Source organism: Mytilus trossulus, chromosome 13 (assembly GCF_036588685.1).
Source record: "Mytilus trossulus isolate FHL-02 chromosome 13, PNRI_Mtr1.1.1.hap1, whole genome shotgun sequence".
Lineage (NCBI taxonomy): Eukaryota > Metazoa > Mollusca > Bivalvia > Mytilida > Mytilidae > Mytilus > Mytilus trossulus.
In genome coordinates this window covers 8,099,549-8,119,270 of record NC_086385.1, presented here as the reverse complement: position 1 = coordinate 8,119,270, position 19,722 = coordinate 8,099,549, and the positions used below count along the sequence as shown (strand labels likewise).

The 19,722-nt window shown below is 31.6% G+C and overlaps 1 protein-coding gene across 4 annotated transcripts; it reads left to right on the top strand.

Moving 5' to 3' along the window:
• The first annotated feature begins 9 nt into the window (after window positions 1–9).
• On the top strand, window positions 10–19,467 carry LOC134695231 (zinc finger protein 665-like). 4 transcript variants are annotated; one of them, XR_010102740.1, is made up of 4 exons: window positions 203–370; window positions 8,925–9,088; window positions 16,365–19,270; window positions 19,316–19,467. XR_010102740.1 is itself a non-coding variant. In XM_063556445.1 (3 exons), exons 2-3 carry the CDS (start codon window positions 8,959–8,961, stop codon window positions 18,641–18,643), a joined length of 2,409 nt encoding a protein of 802 aa, XP_063412515.1. In that variant the 5' UTR covers window positions 10–44; window positions 8,925–8,958; the 3' UTR covers window positions 18,644–19,467. The 4 variants fall into 4 exon arrangements, 3 of the variants coding, with proteins under 3 accessions (XP_063412515.1, XP_063412513.1, XP_063412514.1); XM_063556445.1 differs by lacking the exon at window positions 203–370 and adding an exon at window positions 10–44 and having other exon boundaries at window positions 16,365–19,467; XM_063556443.1 differs by having other exon boundaries at window positions 16,365–19,467.
• Window positions 19,468–19,722: the final 255 nt, after the last annotated feature.

Here is a 19,722-nt window from a genome sequence, read left to right as displayed (position 1 = left end):
CGAAACACTTTCGGTACGGATATTTATTTGTGACTCCACATTCGGTAAAAAATAAGTGAAATTATTAGGATATAGATAAAATGTTTTAGAATAATTTAAAGAACATTTTTTATACTTTGCCTTTCAAATCATAAAAACTGAAAGAAAGGATGCAAACCTTAATATCAGAGAGATTCGAACTGTACATATCCGTAAAAATGAACTGGTTTACTGTGTTTTCATGCCGAAGTTTCAGTTCACAGCTGCTTGGAAAACAACGACACTTTGGCTATATATATATGCGTTTTGAGTGGTCCAATATGATTATTTCAACTTGCAAATCTTGTTGGCATTAATTCATAATCGTGTACATGTTCTAAAATAGTTTAAGGTGAACAAAAATATATATTTTCGGTTGTATATCTTTGATCTGTCAACAAATATTCAAAATGGCCACCATTTTTGCATCAAAAATTGATATGTCTTATAAATTATGCCACTACAATATGAGACATGAAATAGTTTATAAACCCACACTAAAGTATGCAAAGTATGTGCAAATTTTCTGAAGTCATACAGTTTTGATCCTGTATTGTAATATATGGGGACGAAGTCAGGCGCGTAGCTCCCTATACGCCAACACGCAGTTGCGTGCACATCGGTTCGGCATGCAAAAAAAATTATTGCAAAATTTAAAATTTATAAATTAAATTTTAAAGGAAACACATATGTTGTGACTTTTTTTATTGATGAAATGTTATTAAATAGCGGCATTTAGTTTCAAAATAGAAGTTTTACTGGAGATCATGCATGAAAAAATCGGACACTGTAACTTGTATCTTTTACACGATTTGAATTTGTTATACTCAGTCTAGTACATGTAGTTTCGGAGCACATTTTACAGAGTACGGTTTATCTGTTTGGAATGAGATTTAACAATTTGCATTAGCTCCTTCGATATCGTTGAAATTATGCCACGGCGATGTGTTCGAGGGACTACCAGAGCCACTCATCCTGCAAACACGGCAAAACAGTAATGGAAAATCTCATTATATTTTGCGTTTTAATATAGACCATATGATAATGAAACTAGAGAGAGGAGTCGCGTCTGGTATTATCAGAAAATCGCTACTTTGTGCCGTTTCTGCTTCCTCGTGTTGTAGGAAATATAACAAACGAACGAATCTCAATATTGTCTGAGACATACGAAACTGACCTGGTATGTAATTTTGACGAATTCAATTGGGTTTTCGCTCGATGGCGAACTCGTACAATGGTTTACAACATCTCGCGAGTGCTACCGTGGAGATCTATCAGTGTACTACGTCTGTTCAAATACGTCTGTACGATCAACAATGACTAATGACAGGTTATCATCGCTAGCATTACTGCATATTCAACGAGATTCAGTGTGAATATTGACAAATAAAAAGAGAAGCACGTTTCTGCCTAGACCCTAAGAGCAGATTTTGGACAATTTTGAGTAAATTCTGTATCAGAAAAATGTGTAGTTTATGTTTTCAATTAACCATGATTTACTTTATTCAGAAGCTTTATGAATAGTTTTACATTCATAAATTGTTGATAAGTCCTATCTACATGTAGCTCCTCTTTCAACTGTCCTATGACCGAAAACCGAAAAAAAAACATTTTCCTGCATAAAAGGGTCCCAAATTTTTTTCGCCTCGCTCCGCTCGGCGGTAGGTGCTTGCACATCATTTCTTTCTAGCTACGCCCCTGGAAGTCCCCTATAACAGTAGAAAATTCAATAAAAAAAAAAAATCGGGAAAATTTGCCGAATTTTTCATTGTACTAATGAACTCAAAATCATTCAATTTTTTTTGTGTCATGTTTTGAAATCTACAATGTACTTCCTTTTTCCGGTTTTGTTTGCATGAATCTTGGAGTAAAATATATATTTACCAGTCTATTATCTTTTTTCTCATTTTTAATAAATCCTTGATATGAAAAAACGTTACCTGATGATAGCGTTTCTTTGTTTACATTGCATATGACGTCATAACTTAAATAACGTCACAACTAAAATCCCTAACAACAGAACCAAAATCGGAAACGTTACGGTATTTCCGTTTCTTTTTTTAACAAATATTTTTAAAGTTACAAAAAAATAATTCATACAGACTTCGTCCCCATTTACAGGTAATGCCTGCCTCATATTATTTTAACAGTTTAATGAAAAGTTGCATAATATTGTTTACCTGATTAAATCAAATCTGTAATATCGTCTCGTATTGTGTTTTTGACCGTCTGACGTTTTCGACCTAATTCTACTTTCACTTCCCTTATGCTGTGCATGCCTGCATGATGTCATATTCGGCTGCTGTACTTAGAAACAATAGCAAATGATACCACGTGTGGTAAAGATTTTTCAAATAAAGTTATTATATTAAGTATTTACGTTTTTTTATTGGCACTGGCTACGGTTACATGGAAATGTAACAATAATAAAAATATTATTGTTACATTGGAGAGTAAATGCCGGAATGCATGGTTGGGTAAGGACCTGTTTAATTGCGAATGTAACAATAATTATTGAGGCTACGGTTACATTGCATTATTGTTACATGAAAAACAGCAATGTACGATGGGACTAGTAATATGTACTAAAAAATAAAAGTTGAAGACATTTATTTTATATTTACAATACATACATTTATAACATACAATTTATTTACTGTATTTTTTTTATTTACAATGACAATTTCTACAAATCCAGAAGTCCGACACATTTTTGATGAACAAAATTAAGTCCTCCATGGATACGTGTACATACAGAAGTTCTTAGTATTTAAGTTACAGTTAGCAAACTTTGCTTTTGATGTATCAATTTGCGTCAAGTTGTATACATGTAGCTGTATGAAATTTATGTCTTGATGTTGTTTCAGTTTCGTTTAAAACGCATCCGAAGTTTTCATTTGTTCACCCTAAACAAAATTGGTTCAAATTAATATAATGACAGTAATAAGAGTAGGTGTGCAGTTATATATAAATATTTTAAAAAAGTGAAACCATTGAACTATATTTCTCGCCTTTGACACTTCTTATCTAATCTTGAGTAGTATCTTTTTAAAGAACATCTAAACCATTAATACGTAAAACTATTCAAGTAATAAACCATTTGTTGAATAATATATTTATTATTTATAAGTATTACAAGTATTGTTTAGTACATGTATATGAAAGAATTAAGCAATAAAACTATAGAAGATTTAAGTTTAATACATCTAGCGTACATTGCTGTTTTTCATGTAACAATAAAGTTATGTAACCGTAGTCTCAGTTATTATTGTTACATTCGTAATCAATCGGTTCCTCGCCCAACTTTGCATTCCGGCAATTAGTCTCCAATGTAACAATAATATTTTAATTATTGTTACATTTCCATGTAACCGTAGCCAGTGCCTTTTTTATTTGATATCACATTTTTGTACCCTTTTCACTAATGCTAGTTTTACCTTCCAAAAGAATGGTCTAAAATAAACGAATTTTCTAAACTTATGGCAGAGGTCTTTTTGCATGCAAAGTTAACTTCAAGGTCATTAAGTCACATGACTGTCAGGTGGTTAGTTGTAACACTTAAAGTTAATTTGAATACAGAAATATGCATGCTCCTTACAGCTTTTTACCGAAAAAATAAAATATCAGTTAAATTTTATTTACAGAAAAAAACAGTGTCAGTGGAAATTACAGACAATACTCACCAACCTCACTTCACCAGTGGATTAACCAAAGTATTTAACAAAAACATGAATGTATACAAGACCATACAAGGCTTCAAAGTGCCTCATTCTGAAATGTGTACAAATTGTCCAAAAAAGATATCAAAATTATATTTTATATCTTATAGTTGTATATTTAACCATTTAATTCTTTAAGTCATAAGTTTGATCACCTTTAACACTTTGATATAAACTTTAGTATCAAATTTATAACCAATTCCGGCTTTGTACGACATGTCATTTCTGACTTTTAACCCATTTTTTAAATAGGTCGAAAACACAAGACGCTTGTTTTTGTCAACAAAGGTGCCATCGATCTTATGAACTTAAATGAAAAAATAAATTAAAGATCGAAATATATTTCCGATACAGTTATTTTATGCACAAGTATACTAGCGACTCTCAAAATATTAAGTATGTCTATGTTCAAACATATAACAGGGAAATTCAGAAAAATATGTTAGTAGGTCGAAAATACAATACACGAGGATACTAAAATAACGAGGTCTAATTTGTCAGCTGTCATGGGGTAAAAAACGACAAATCAAAGAACTCAACTTAATGTATAGCTTATATAGGAGAATATTAATGGTATTGATTAAAAATGACACCATTCAAGACCCTTTTTTTATCCACATAATTAACATTGCCAATAATTAACCAGTTCCGGGTCAAATCCGATACCGATAGTACATTTGTATATTCACCTGTTACCTATACCTTATCTGTACGTTCCGTATCTGACAGGCGCACCATCAAACGGTGTATTTAGGATTTGCTATATATACTGGTCATAATCACAGGAATGCCAATGTTACTAAATTCTATCATTGTCACATTGTTCCTATTGAAGTACTTTAATCAGTATTACTTTAGAAGATGACAATATGAATACTAAAAATCTAGACTTAAAATAAGGTGTATAGGTACAGTTTTCAATTTGTTAGCCTGGCCTAAGCAGGCATGACCCAGACCAGCGAAACAAAGAATTCAATTTTATTCATAACTAAGATTGGACAATGCTATTGATAAAAAAATAGTCACAGGTGTGTTCTAGTATGTAATGAAATTATATATACCTTCATGTGTTATTTTTAGTAAAATGGGGTTGAAATTTCAGATATTTGAACATGAATGTGGACATATTTTTCCTTTCAAAAGAAAAACATAAGCAAGTTTTTTTTTTAACTATGTGTAATTTCTGTTTTATAAAAATGTTCTTTAAATTTATGCATTTTGTTTTTTCAAATAACTCATATTTGGGCCACACCAATTCAATTCCTTGTTCAACGACCCGCCCCCACCTATTTTTTTCAAAACAGATTTTTTTTATTTTTATTATATTCCAGCTTCCTGCATCAGGAAATGTAATCGTGTCCATTTACTGCACCATTTTTTTGTAAATATTATAAAAAGATCTCAACATTTGTTTTTTTAGTCTAACCTAAAATATAACGGTTTTAAACCTATAAGCACCCCACAACACTGCAAATATCTGCGAGAATATTTGTTTCAGCATGAAACCAATTTATTCCAAGTGGCAGTGCTCCAATATAAATATGTAACAGCCTAAATACCTGTACAGAACAAAACATTTGTTTCTTTCCCCCTGACTTATATTCCCTATCAAAAAATGTCAATTGTTCGTTGTTAAAATAAAGTACAAAGAACTTCTGAAGAATTTGCCTTCAACTGCAATTATAAATTGTAAGCTGACGATTATACCCGCTGCAGGTTTGTGCACCTGTCCTGATTGATTCAGGGACCTGTTGTTCAGCAGTTATGGTTTGTTGATGTGGTTTATTGTTATTTTCACGTTTGGAAATATAAATAATATTGTTGGTTTTCCTGTTCGAATTGTGTACAATACTAAGTTGTGGTTCCCTTAAAGCTTGCTGTTTGGTCTGGATCTGATCATCAAAGCTCTGTGTAAAAGGTAGTAATACTTTGACCTATGTTTGTTATTATCAGGTTGGGAACAACCCTCTCTCAGACAAGGGTATTGAAGGGGTCATTTTACCATGAAAGAAAATAGAAATACTAAGGATTTGTATAGTGCTACTATACAAAACCTTTGAAAACTTAGAATTTTTTACTCAAAAAGAGGAGAAATACATGTACATTATATTTTAAACAACTTTTCTTAAAGAGGCCAGGTCCACTTATTTTGAATAATATCAAACTGTTAAAGTTAGGAATACTACACAATTCTTGGACATGTTTTGACCATTAAATACCATATAGATATTATAGTTCTTTTGGAAATATTAGCCCTTTTGTACTAAAAATGTTTTTACAAAAAAAATATATCATAACTTATATTGACCCCTCATAAAAGGGATATCCATAACATTAAGGGGTTGTTCTGAACCTGATTATGACTTGGATGGAGAATTGTCTCATCGTCAGTCACACATACATAGACCAGATTTATTTATTCAATTATTTCTTGTTGAACAGGGGAAAAATACTTCATAAATTAAAGAAATGTCAAGGTACAAGTGATAAATCAAGTTTTAATATAGTCAAAACCTACTATTTTATGTTTACAAAAAAAAAATTATAATCGCTCGCCTTTACTTTTTAAGCTTTGCCTCAAAAATTTGCAAATTAAATATTTTTTATTAAAATTTTCAAATCACTCGCTAGCCTCAATTTTTGGAGTCCAAAAATCTGTAGAACAAGAAATTAAATTGGTGTGGCCTTATCAAATATTCATAACTGTAGAAAAAAAGTATTTTTTTGCTGTATATTTATCAAAGGAGTAGGTTCAGTAAGACCCCTTTTTGGCCCCAAAATATGGCAGTTTTACAAAATTGTGAAAATGAAATCCTTTAGCTATTTACTGGAATGTAGAACATTTTTTCTTTTCCAGTGAAAGCTTCATCTGTTGATATAACATTTATAAATTGTGAACATTAAGTGTATATTTGAATATTTTCACCTATTTTGATTTATGAGTTTGACTGTACATGTACCTCTGGTATCTTTCGTCCCTCTTTAGGAAGACTTTTATATTGTCAAATAATCCAAACACAAATTGTTGAGTCTCTAAGAAAAGTTTTAAGAATTTATTAGCTGTTTAAGTTCAATAGGTGCAATTTGGGTACTGTGACGTTATGAAGTCCGCACCCCTTATGGATTATTTTGGAGAATTAAACCATGGACTATACAAGCCTTTTTAATTAATTTTATACCAGACATTTGATTTTTCTTTCAAGAAAAGAGTGCCAGACTGCTCAGGGGCGTAGCTAGGAAGAAACGATGTGCAAGCACCTACCGCCTGGCGAATTTTGGGACCCTTTTATGCAGGAAAATGCTTTTTTTTTCGGTTTTCGGTCATAGGACAGTTGAAAGAGGAGCTACATGTAGATAGGACTTATAAACAATTTATGAATGTAAAAATATTCAAAAAGCTTCTGAATAAAGTAAATCATGGTTAATTGAAAACAGAAACTACACATTTTTCTCATACAAAATTTACTCAAAATTGTCCAAAATCTGCTCTTCGGGTCTAGGCAGAAACGAGCTTCTCTATTAATTTGTCAATATTCACACTAAAATCTCGTTGAATATGCAGTAATGCTAGCGATGATAACCTGTCATTGTTCATTGTTGATCGTACATTTGATTTCAACAGACGTAGCATACTGATAGATCACCACGGTAGCCTCGCGAGATGTTATAAACCAGTGTACGTGTTTGCCATCAAGCCAGCTCCCAATTGAATACGTCAAAATTACATACCAGGTCAATTTCGTATATCTCAGACAATGTTGAGATTTGTTCGTTTGTTATATTTCCTACAACACGAGGAAGCAGATACGGCACAAAGAAGCGATTTTCTGATAATACCAGAAGTGACTCCACTCTCCAGTTCCATTATCATATGGTCTATAAACGCAAAATATAATGAGACTTTCCAATACTGTTTTGGCATGTTTGCAGGATGAGTGGATCTGGTAGTCCCTCGAACACATCGCGGTGGCATAATTTCAACGATATCGAAGGGTTTAAAGCTAATGCCGATTGGTACATCTCATTCCAAACAGATAAACATAACTCTGTAAAATGTGCTCTGAAACTACATGTATTAGACTGAGTATAACAAATTCATTACAGTGTCCTATTTTGTCATGCATGATCTCCCATAAAACTTCTATTTTGAAACCAAATGCCGTTATTTAATGACATTTCATCAATCAAAAAAGTGACAACATATGTGTTTCCTTTGAAATCTAATTTATAAATTTTTAATTTTGCAATATTTTTTTTGCATGCCGAACCGATGTGCACACAACTGCGTGTTGGCATATAGGGAGCTACGCGCCTGCTGCTTATATATAAAGCAAAGAGGGTTTTTTTTTCTTAAAAGAAAACCACATTAATACATGCATGTAAATTTATCAATAAAAAGTAAGCATCTGATGTTGAATTCAAATATTTATCATGTTTATAGAGTGAGTTTATTAATTACCAAACAATATATATACAAATTTGAAAAAGCTAATTTATAACATTGTGTGCTTTAATAGATTGAGAATTTTAGGTATGTAAGTATTGAATTTTACCTAGGGCTTGGAAAGGATAATTTTGTTAGGTAACTTGAAGGTGTGAATATGTTTTAATTTGGTCAGACAATACTGGGGATCCTACTGCTGAAATTAGATAATTAAGGAATGACTGTAATATTTTTTTAATTGGTGCACACTGAATAATGTGCGTAGCGGGTTATTTAACAGTGTGCACCACATTTTTTATGTTATTTCGAATAGACAGAAAAAATATTACAGTCATTTCTTATAATTTAATTCTAAATTCCATTTTAACTGTAGAAAACCACGAATAAACGTTGATGACGTCATGGTCACATGACTAAATTATGTCTATGGGCTGATAACAAAAGATGTTTTACATCAAAAATTAAATTATAAATGTAAAGATGACCATATTTCTATAGTCCAAGTTTTAATCTTGGGGTTAAGAAATCATCTATCTAGGAAAGTCATCCCATTGTAGCATCACCACTAAAATGGTCTTGATATGGATACAATCACTATACACATTTTTAGATTAACTACATTTTAAACAATGCCATGTTTATAAATGCTTCATTTTATAATTCCTCAGTTTTGTTTTGATCCAATATAAAATGGATATTTGAATATCTTGTTGATAATTTTTTTCTTTTTATTTCTCCTTCAGGTTAAATGCTGCAGATTTTTTGAACTAGCATAAAATGGATATGTATACCACAGAAATAACATCTTTGATTGAAGAGAGTTATGGTAATGTTGATCAGTTAATGAGTAACTGCCTTCCTAGTTATGAATTAAACAGAGAATACAATGGAACCAATGGCGATAGAGGTAATTCTAATGTAACATTGTTTGTAACATTCATTTTGATTGGATGACTTCACCAATTATCTTGGCATCAATTCACACTTGATGCCATGAAAAGGTACCTGCAAGTGTAGACGACATATGACAGATTTTATGTATGAAACATAGTTCTTTTCTGTTAGTTTTATTAGAATGGAGATAACACTATTGTATTTACAGCTCTGATGACATCAATTGGTGAATTAATGGACACAAATACCCTTTTACTGGTTCCAATAACGCGTCACAAAAAAACTCAATTTGCTACCATCAAATCACCAATTGATGCCATCAGAGCTGAAATTACAATAATTATATGTTTCATGTGTGGTTCTGAAAATGAGCAATAAATTCTCCCTAGCATAAAAGCAAAATGATATTATTAACTTAAAAAATATTGTGTGCACTTATTATTGCTATTTTGGAAAAATAGAAAAAATGTGAGATTAATTTTTGCTATTTCAGGAAAATTTGCTTACTCTTTTTATACGACCGCAAATTTTGAAAAAAATTTCGTCGTATATTGCTTTCACGTTGGCGTCGTCGTCGTCGTCGTCGTCGTCGTCCGAATACTTTTACTTTTCGCACTCTAACTTTAGTAAAAGTGAATAGAAATCTATGAAATTTTAACACAAGGTTTATGACCATAAAAGGAAGGCTGGTATTGATTTTGGGAGTTTTGGTCCCAACATTTTAGGAATTAGGGGCCAAAAAGGGCCAAAATAAGCATTTTCTTGGTTTTCGCACTATAACTTTAGTTTAAGTTAATAGAAATCTATGAAATTTTGACACAAGGTTTATGACCACAAAAGAAAGGTTGGGATTGATTTTGGGAGTTTTGGTTTCAACAGTTTAGGAATTAGGGGCCAAAAAAGGGCCCAAATAAGCATTATTTTTGGTTTTCGCACAATAACTTTAGTTAAAGTAAATAGAAATCAATGAAATTTAAACACAATGTTTATGACCACAAAAGGAAGGTTGGTATTGATTTTGGGAGTTTCGGTCCCAACAGTTTAGGAATTAGGGGCCAAAAAGGGACCCAAATAAGCATTTTTCTTGGTTTTCGCACCATAGCGTTAGTATAAGTAAATAGAAATCTATGAAATTTAAACACAAGGTTTATGACTATTAAAGGAAGGTTGGTATTGATTTTGGGAGTTTTGGTCCCAACAGTTAAGGAAAAAGGGGCCCAAAGGGTCCAAAATTAAATTTTGTTTGATTTCATCAAAATTGAATAATTGGGGTTCTTTAATATGCCCAATCTAACTGTGTATGTAGATTCTTAATTTTTGGTCCCGTTTTCAAATTGGTCTACATTAAGGTCCAAAGGGTCCAAAATTAAACTTAGTTTGATTTTAACAAAAATTGAAACCTTTGGGTTCTTTGATATGCTGAATCTAAAAATGTACTTAGATTTTTGATTATTGGCCCAGTTTTCAAGTTGGCCCAAATCGAGGTCCAAAATTAAACATTGTTTGATTTCATCAAAAATTGAATAATTGGGGTTCTTTGATATGCCAAATCTGACTGTGTATGTAGATTCTTAATTTTTGGTCCAGTTTTAAAATTGGTCTAAATTAAAGTGCAAAGGGTCCAAAATTAAACTAAGTTTGATTTTAACAAAAAATAAATTCTTGGGCCTCTTTGATATGGTGAATCTAAACATGTACTTAGATTTTTGATTATGGGCCCAGTTTTCAAGTTGGTCCAAATTAGGATCTAAAATTATTATATTAAGTATTGTGCAATAGCAAGTCTTTTCAATTGCACAGTATTGTGCAATGGCAAGAAATATCTAATTTCACAATATTGTGAAATAGCAAATTTTTTTTTAATTAAGAGTTATCTTTCTTTGTCCAGTATAGTAAGCAAGAAATATCTGCAAGAATTTTTATACGACCGCAAATTTTGAAAAAAATTTCGTCGTATATTGCTATCACGTTGGCGTCGTCGTCGTCCGAATACTTTTAGTTTTCGCACTCTAACTTTAGTAAAAGTGAATAGAAATCTATGAAATTTTAACACAAGGTCTATGACCATAAAATAAAGGCTGGTATTGATTTTGGGAGTTTTGGTCCCAACATTTTAGGAATTAGGGGCCAAAAAGGGCCAAAATAAGCATTTTCTTGGTTTTCGCACTATAACTTTAGTTTAAGTTAATAGAAATCTATGAAATTTTGACACAAGGTTTATGACCACAAAAGAAAGGTTGGGATTGATTTTGGGAGTTTTGGTTTCAACAGTTTAGGAATTAGGGGCCAAAAAAGGGCCCAAATAAGCATTATTCTTGGTTTTCGCAAAATAACTTTAGTTAAAGTAAATAGAAATCAATGAAATTTAAACACAATGTTTATGACCACAAAAGGAAGGTTGGTATTGATTTTGGAAGTTTCAGTCCCAACAGTTTAGGAATTAGGGGCCAAAAAGGGACCCAAATAAGCATTTTTCTTGGTTTTCGCACCATAGCTTTAGTATAAGTAAATAGAAATCTATGAAATTTAAACACAAGGTTTATGACTATAAAAGGAAGGTTGGTATTGATTTTGGGAATTTTGGTCCCAACAATTAAGGAAAAAGGGGCCCAAAGGGTCCAAAATTAAACTTTGTTTGATTTCATCAAAATTGAATAATTGGGGTTCTTTAATATGCCGAATCTAAATGTGTATGTAGATTCTTAATTTTTGGTCCCGTTTTCAAATTGGTCTACATTAAGGTCCAAAGGGTCCAAAATTAAACTTAGTTTGATTTTAACAAAAATTGAAACCTTGGGGTTCTTTGATATGCTGAATCTAAAAATGTACTTAGATTTTTGATTATTGGCCCAGTTTTCAAGTTGGCCCAAATCGAGGTCCAAAATTAAACATTGTTTGATTTCATCAAAAATTGAATAATTGGGGTTCTTTGATATGCCAAATCTAACTGTGTATATAGATTCTTAATTTTTGGTCCAGTTTTAAAATTGGTCTAAATTAAAGTGCAAAGGGTCCAAAATTAAACTAAGTTTGATTTTAACAAAAATTAAATTCTTGGGCCTCTTTGATATGCTGAATCTAAACATGTACTTAGATTTTTGATTATGGGCCCAGTTTTCAAGTTGGTCCAAATCAGGATCTAAAATTATTATATTAAGTATTGTGCAATAGCAAGTCTTTTCAATTGCACAGTATTGTGCAATGGCAAGAAATATCTAATTTCACAATATTGTGAAATAGCAAATTTTTTTTTAATTAAGAGTTATCTTTCTTTGTCCAGTATAGTAAGCAAGAAATATCTGCAAGATTTTTTTTTAATTGGAGTTATCTTTCTTTGTCCAGAATCAACTTAAATCTTTGTTATATACAAAATACAATGTATATTCACTTTTTCTACCGACTGATAAATTTAAATAATCTTTACCATTCAGTGATAACAAGCAGTTTTTTTACATCTTAATATTTTATGATGTATTTAAATGAGTAGTAATTGTTGCAAACTTCATTAGAATATTCTAATTGAAATTAGTTTTGGAATAAGGGAAAGGGGGATGTGAATAAAAAATTGGGTTCAATTTTGTCTCATTTGAAATTTCATAAATAAAAAGAAAATTTCTTCAAACATTTTTTTGAGAGGATTAATATTCAACAGCAGTGAATTGCTCTAAGAGAAAACACAAATTTTAAGTTCATTTGAATACATTCATTCTGTGTCAGAAACCTATGCTGTGTCAACTATTTATTTTAATTGGAGTTATTATACGACCGCAAATTTTGAAAAAATTTTCGTCGTATATTTCTATCACGTTGGCGTCGTCGTCGTCGTCGTCGTCTGAATACTTTTAGTTTTCGCACTCTAACTTTAGTAAAAGTGAATAGAAATCTATGAAATTTTAACACAAGGTTTATGACCATAAAAGGAAGGCTGGTATTGATTTTGGGAGTTTTGGTCCCAACATTTTAGGAATTAGGGGCCAAAAAGGGCCCAAATAAGCATTTTCTTAGTTTTCGCACAATAACTTTAGTTTAAGTTAATAGAAATCTATGAAATTTTGACACAAGGTTTATGACCACAAAAGAAAGGTTGGTATTGATTTTGGGAGTTTCGGTCCCAACAGTTTAGGAATTAGGGGCCAAAAAGGGACCCAAATAAGCATTTTTCTTGGTTTTCGCACCATAGTGTTAGTATAAGTAAATAGAAATCTATGAAATTTAAACACAAGGTTTATGACTATTAAAGGAAGGTTGGTATTGATTTTGGGAGTTTTGGTCCCAACAGTTAAGGAAAAAGGGGCCCAAAGGGTCCAAAATTAAATTTTGTTTGATTTCATCAAAATTGAATAATTGGGGTTCTTTAATATGCCGAATCTAACTGTGTATGTAGATTCTTAATTTTTGGTCCCGTTTTCAAATTGGTCTACATTAAGGTCCAAAGGGTCCAAAATTAAACTTAGTTTGATTTTAACAAAAATTGAAACCTTTGGGTTCTTTGATATGCTGAATCTAAAAATGTACTTAGATTTTTGATTATTGGCCCAGTTTTCAAGTTGGCCCAAATCGAGGTCCAAAATTAAACATTGTTTGATTTCATCAAAAATTAAATAATTGGGGTTCTTTGATATGCCAAATCTAACTGTGTATGTAGATTCTTAATTTTTGGTCCAGTTTTAAAATTGGTCTAAATTAAAGTGCAAAGGGTCCAAAATTAAACTAAGTTTGATTTTAACAAAAATGAAATTCTTGGGCCTCTTTGATATGCTGAATCTAAACATGTACTTAGATTTTTGATTATGGGCCCAGTTTTCAAGTTGGTCCAAATCAGGATCTAAAATTATTATATTAAGTATTGTGCAATAGCAAGTCTTTTCAATTGCACAGTATTGTGCAATGGCAAGAAATATCTAATTTCACAATATTGTGAAATAGCTAATTTTTTTTTAATTAAGAGTTATCTTTCTTTGTCCAGTATAGTAAGCAAGAAATATCTGCAAGAATTTTTTTTAATTGGAGTTATCTTTCTTTGTCCAGAATCAACTTAAATCTTTGTTATATACAATATACAATGTATATTCACTTTTTACTACCAACTGATAAATTTAAATAATCTTTACCATTCAGTGATAACAAGCAGTTTTTTTACATCTTAATATTTTATGATGTATTTAAATGAGTAGTAATTGTTGCAAAGTCCATTAGAATATTTTAATTGAAATTAGTTTTGGAATAAGGGAAAGGGGGATGTGATTAAAAAATTGGGTTCAATTTTTCTCATTTGAAATTTCATAAATAAAAAGAAAATTTCTTCAAACATTTTTTTGAGAGGATTAATATTCAACAGCATAGTGAATTGCTCTAAGAGAAAACAAAAATTTTAAGTTCATTTGAATACATTCATTCTGTGTCAGAAACCTATGCTGTGTCAACTATTTAATCACAATCCAAATTTAGAGCGGAATCCAGCTTGAATGTTGTGTCCATACTTGCCCCAACCGTTCAGGGTTCAACCTCTGCGGTCGTATAAAGCTACGCCCTGCGGAGCATCTGGTCTTTCTTTGTCCAGAATCAACTTAAATCTTTGTTATATACAATATACAATGTATATTCACTTTTTACTACCAACTGATAAATTTAAATAATCTTTACCATTCAGTGATAACAAGCAGTTTTTTTACATCTTAATATTTTATGATGTATTTAAATGAGTAGTAATTGTTGCAAACTCCATTAGAATATTTTAATTGAAATTAGTTTTGGAATAAGGGAAAGGGGGATGTGATTAAAAAATTGGGTTCAATTTTTCTCATTTGAAATTTCATAAATAAAAAGAAAATTTCTTCAAACATTTTTTTGAGAGGATTAATATTCAACAGCATAGTGAATTGCTCTAAGAGAAAACAAAAATTTTAAGTTCATTTGAATACATTCATTCTGTGTCAGAAACCTATGCTGTGTCAACTATTTAATCACAATCCAAATTTAGAGCGGAATCCAGCTTGAATGTTGTGTCCATACTTGCCCCAACCGTTCAGGGTTCAACCTCTGCGGTCGTATAAAGCTACGCCCTGCGGAGCATCTGGTCTTTCTTTGTCCAGAATCAACTTAAATCTTTGTTATATACAATATACAATGTATATTCACTTTTTACTACCAACTGATAAATTTAAATAATCTTTACCATTCAGTGATAACAAGCAGTTTTTTTACATCTTAATATTTTATGATGTATTTAAATGAGTATTAATTGTTGCAAACTCCATTAGAATATTTTAATTGAAATTAGTTTTGGAATAAGGGAAAGGGGGATGTGATTAAAAAATTGGGTTCAATTTTTCTCATTTGAAATTTCATAAATAAAAAGAAAATTTCTTCAAACATTTTTTTGAGAGGATTAATATTCAACAGCATAGTGAATTGCTCTAAGAGAAAACAAAAATTTTAAGTTCATTTGAATACATTCATTCTGTGTCAGAAACCTATGCTGTGTCAACTATTTAATCACAATCCAAATTTAGAGCGGAATCCAGCTTGAATGTTGTGTCCATACTTGCCCCAACCGTTCAGGGTTCAACCTCTGCGGTCGTATAAAGCTACGCCCTGCGGAGCATCTGGTTTTTTATTAAATAGCAGAACATGAGTTATTATTATTTCAAAACTCACCCGGTTACATTGTCAATATTCATAATAGTTGCATTAATGAAAGCATAGCTGTATCTGAAGTCACCATGAGGAAAGAAATTTACAATGAAATTCTCATTAAAGGGCAATAACTTTAATTTTCTTGCATAAAAGATATACATGTAAAACAAAAATGATCAGACAGTCTTACTGACATAAAAGAAAAAAAGGAAAAAGCAAGAACGATCAAAGATACTATAACTATGCCATATCTCCTTATGTTTATATACATGTACCTGTTAAATGGATGAACATTTTATTTAGAAATAAAAAAAACTAATGATAGACAAAGACACATATTACAATGTGACACGAACATGCTGATAACAATAGCTGTGTAGGTTTTGTTGTATCTTTTAAGGGGCCTTTTTTTGTCATTCATTTAGACAGGAAAATTCCAACTTTGCATTGTCAGATCAAAATCTTTCAGAGTTTTTTTCCCCATTTATGTAAGAATTAAAAATAGTTAAATGCAACATTTACTTTCTTAGATGTGATCCATAAAACATTAAGAATTCAGACCAAGGAAATAATATTTAACCATTTTGTGGTCAGCGTAAGAGAGCATGAAATGCACTTCTCAAATTTTAAACTTTTGTCTGATTCTTTTTTAGATTCAGAAGGCACTCCAGATAATGACATGAGTCATTTAGAGGAAAGCACACAACAAGGGACAGAAGCACAAAGAAATTCTGGTTTGGAGCACGGCAGTCAAGAAGAATGTATAACGAATAGTATTTCTTCTATTGATTTTGGTACTATACAAGTAAAATCTGAAATCGTTTATGATGATTCAGATAGCAGTGATTTTGAAATCGAAAACAGCATTGAAGATGAGTCGCTGTCTGACAACACTGTGGTGCCATCTATGCCATTTTCTGACAACCAAAATGAGAAAAGCATGTTCATGTACAGTATGAGTAGAGATGATAAAACTGACAATATGTTGACTAAAAATGACAAATCTACGCTGAAAATGAAATTCCACATCTGTAAAGAATGTGGTAAAGTTTGTAGATCGCCATGGAAACTAATGACTCATGTAAAATCACATAATTATAGAAACCAATATGAATGTCCCGAATGTGGAGTCTGTAATAGTAGCAAGAAAGAAATGAAAAAACATTTCCGTCGCCATGCCAACTTAATACCTCAGAGTCAGACAGAAAAATCACACAAATGTCATATGTGTGATGCTTCATTTCAATCACCTTCAAAATTAAAAATACACATGTGCATGCACGGTGGGATAAGACCTTACACGTGTGGCCTGTGTAATAAGAGTTTTACATGGAGTGGAGGTCTCAGGGACCATCTCAAGATACACACCGGAGAGAGACCTCATACATGTAAATTCTGTTCGAAAACATTCCCCGACACATCGAAATTAAAAAATCATCAAAGAATACACACGGGTGAAAAGCCACATGTGTGTAAAACGTGTGGGAAAGGTTTCATCGAAAGTGGGAAATTGAAACGACACATGAGAACACATACAGGCGAACAACCGTATAAGTGTGATCTATGTGATAAAAGATTTAATGTAATTAGTAACTTAAACAAACACATGACAATCCATAGTGGAGAGAAACCTTATGTTTGTAATATATGTGGAAGGGGATTTTCTCAAAATACAAATCTTAAAAGTCATTCTAGAATACACACTGGGGAAAAAGATCCGTACAAGTGTGAGGTTTGTGATGTAAGATTTGAAAGAATCATAGAAGCTAAAGTGCATGCTTGTTCAGGGCCAAGAAAGGACAATGTAAAAGCTAAATTTATTGCTCCCAAGAAGGGAGACAATTTAGAGATAATTTCAAAGGGAGATAACTCTGATACAGATGTGACTGAAAATGGAGGTATTTCTGAATTGAAGAAAATCAGTAAGGGAGACAACTGTAGGAATGAGATTGAAGAAAAGACAGTTTCATTAGGTAAAAGACGTGTAACTAGGGGAGGTAAACCAAGAAACTTGTCAGAGCAAAGGTCAAATGACAGCATGACCATTGACACAATTAAAAGTAACAAGATGGTACATGTAGATGTGAGGGAAATAAAAATTGAAAAGAATCATGGTGAAGAAATTTTGGATGATATTAATTTAAGGATTAAGGTTGAAACTCTATGGGAAAAAAATGTAGAAATAAATGAAAAAAAATTGAACAGTGATGGTAAAATATTTGATGGTCAAAATGATTTGACCAAGTCAGAAGTTTACAAGCCGATTTTAGTCTTTCAAGAATACCCCTGTCAACACTGTGGAAAGGTTTTCCATGCTCTACGGAAATTGAAAATGCATGAGAAAATACATTCTAAGCACCGTCCTTTTGTTTGCAACTACTGCGGGAAAACTTTTATAGAAAAAAAAAATTTATCAATACATTTGAGAATACATACTAACTACAGACCATTTCCTTGTACTATGTGTGATAAAAAATTTACCGTTAAAAGCACTTTAGAAAAGCATATTATAGTCTGTAGTGGCCAGAAACCATATGAATGCACAGTATGTGGACAGGGCTTTGCTCAAACTTCAAATCTTAAAGGTCACATGAGAGTCCATACTGGTGAATTAGACCCGAAAAAATGTGGCGTTTGCAAACAAAGATTTAAAAGTGTAAAAGATGCAAAAAATCACCCTTGTCCTGGGCCTCCTGAGGTTAAGGAACTGGCATCTAAGAAAAGACGAAACGACAAGAGAAAGAATTTGAGAAATAAAAAAGTAAAAACAAAATCTGCTACTGCAAAATATTCATCTAATATGAAAAAATCGAAAAGAAAACCAAAGTCAACTTCGGATGAAATTCAAGATCTAGGCAATAACACTACTGACAAAAAAGATGATGAAGTTCAAGATTTTCCAAATTTTCTTAATGAAGTTCAAGATTGTTAAAAAAATGCATTTAAATATAATGAAGTTCAGGATTATGATATCATAGAACATGTACATGAGGCAAAGTTTGGTTTTGATTCCACTGAGGAAACAAACACTTCTGACAACTTTGATATAATTATAAAAACTGAAATATTGGATACAAATTATGAGTAATCATTAAAAGTTTATTATGTTTTAAGGTAGTACCCAACACTTTCACTAAAATAAATTTGGCTCGTTTAATTTTCATAAAATTTTGACAAAGTATTTACTTTGCCCCTTTAACAAAAATATAAAAATTTCAAAAATTTTGAACCAACTGTTTTGTCAGAAAAAATACACTGGTTATATAGTAGTTTGACAAACACCCATTTTGATCATTGAGAAGCTTATTATTCCCTTTACAACACAACGTAATTAAAACGTTATGCTGATTTTACAGTTATCTCCCTGTAGTGTTAGGTACCACCTTAATAGAAGAATTCTTATATTTTGAAATTATTAATTGACCAGTCATATTTGTGAGTTTAAAAAAATAAATGTGGTACATTAATTATAAACGATAACCTTTTACTATTACTGTTTTTGTAAAAATTTCTCACATGATGAAATTATATTCTTTGGGTTTATATAGGACATTGTAAAGTCCAGTTGTGGGGTTAAGGCTTCAATTATGTTTAATAACATAAGGTCCAGCTGTGGGGTTAAGGCTTCAATTATGTTTAATAACATAAGACAGTACTAATTTCCTGCACTGGAAGTTCGCATTTAGACCAGTTTTTTTCTTCAGTAAAACAGAAGTGGTGAAAAATTCTTCATTCATTGATCTGAGTGCTTTTCCAGAGGGGGGGGGGGGGGGGTGTTTTAAAATAAAAAGAGCTTTCCAACCCACCTCACCCGCTATACATTTCATTCTTGGAAATCCCAGTGTATTAACAGTATATTAAAATATAATGTATTAATATATGAGGGTGGTGATGCCCTTTACCGTCGGAAGAAAAAAAGCGTGATTCGTCGAATTCAGCTGATTTTTCTTTTTTGATAGTTTAAAAGAAAGAACTTTTTATCGTCATGCACTAAAAATTACTGTCAACGTC

Excerpts from the sequence above, each read along its gene's own strand:
- LOC134695231 (XM_063556445.1), top strand. The coding sequence starts at position 8,959 with ATGGATATGTATACCACAGAAATAACATCTTTGATTGAAGAGAGTTAT. Across the intron at positions 9,089-16,364 it reads TGGAACCAATGGCGATAGAG|ATTCAGAAGGCACTCCAGAT; the intron begins GTAATTCTAATG and ends ATTCTTTTTTAG.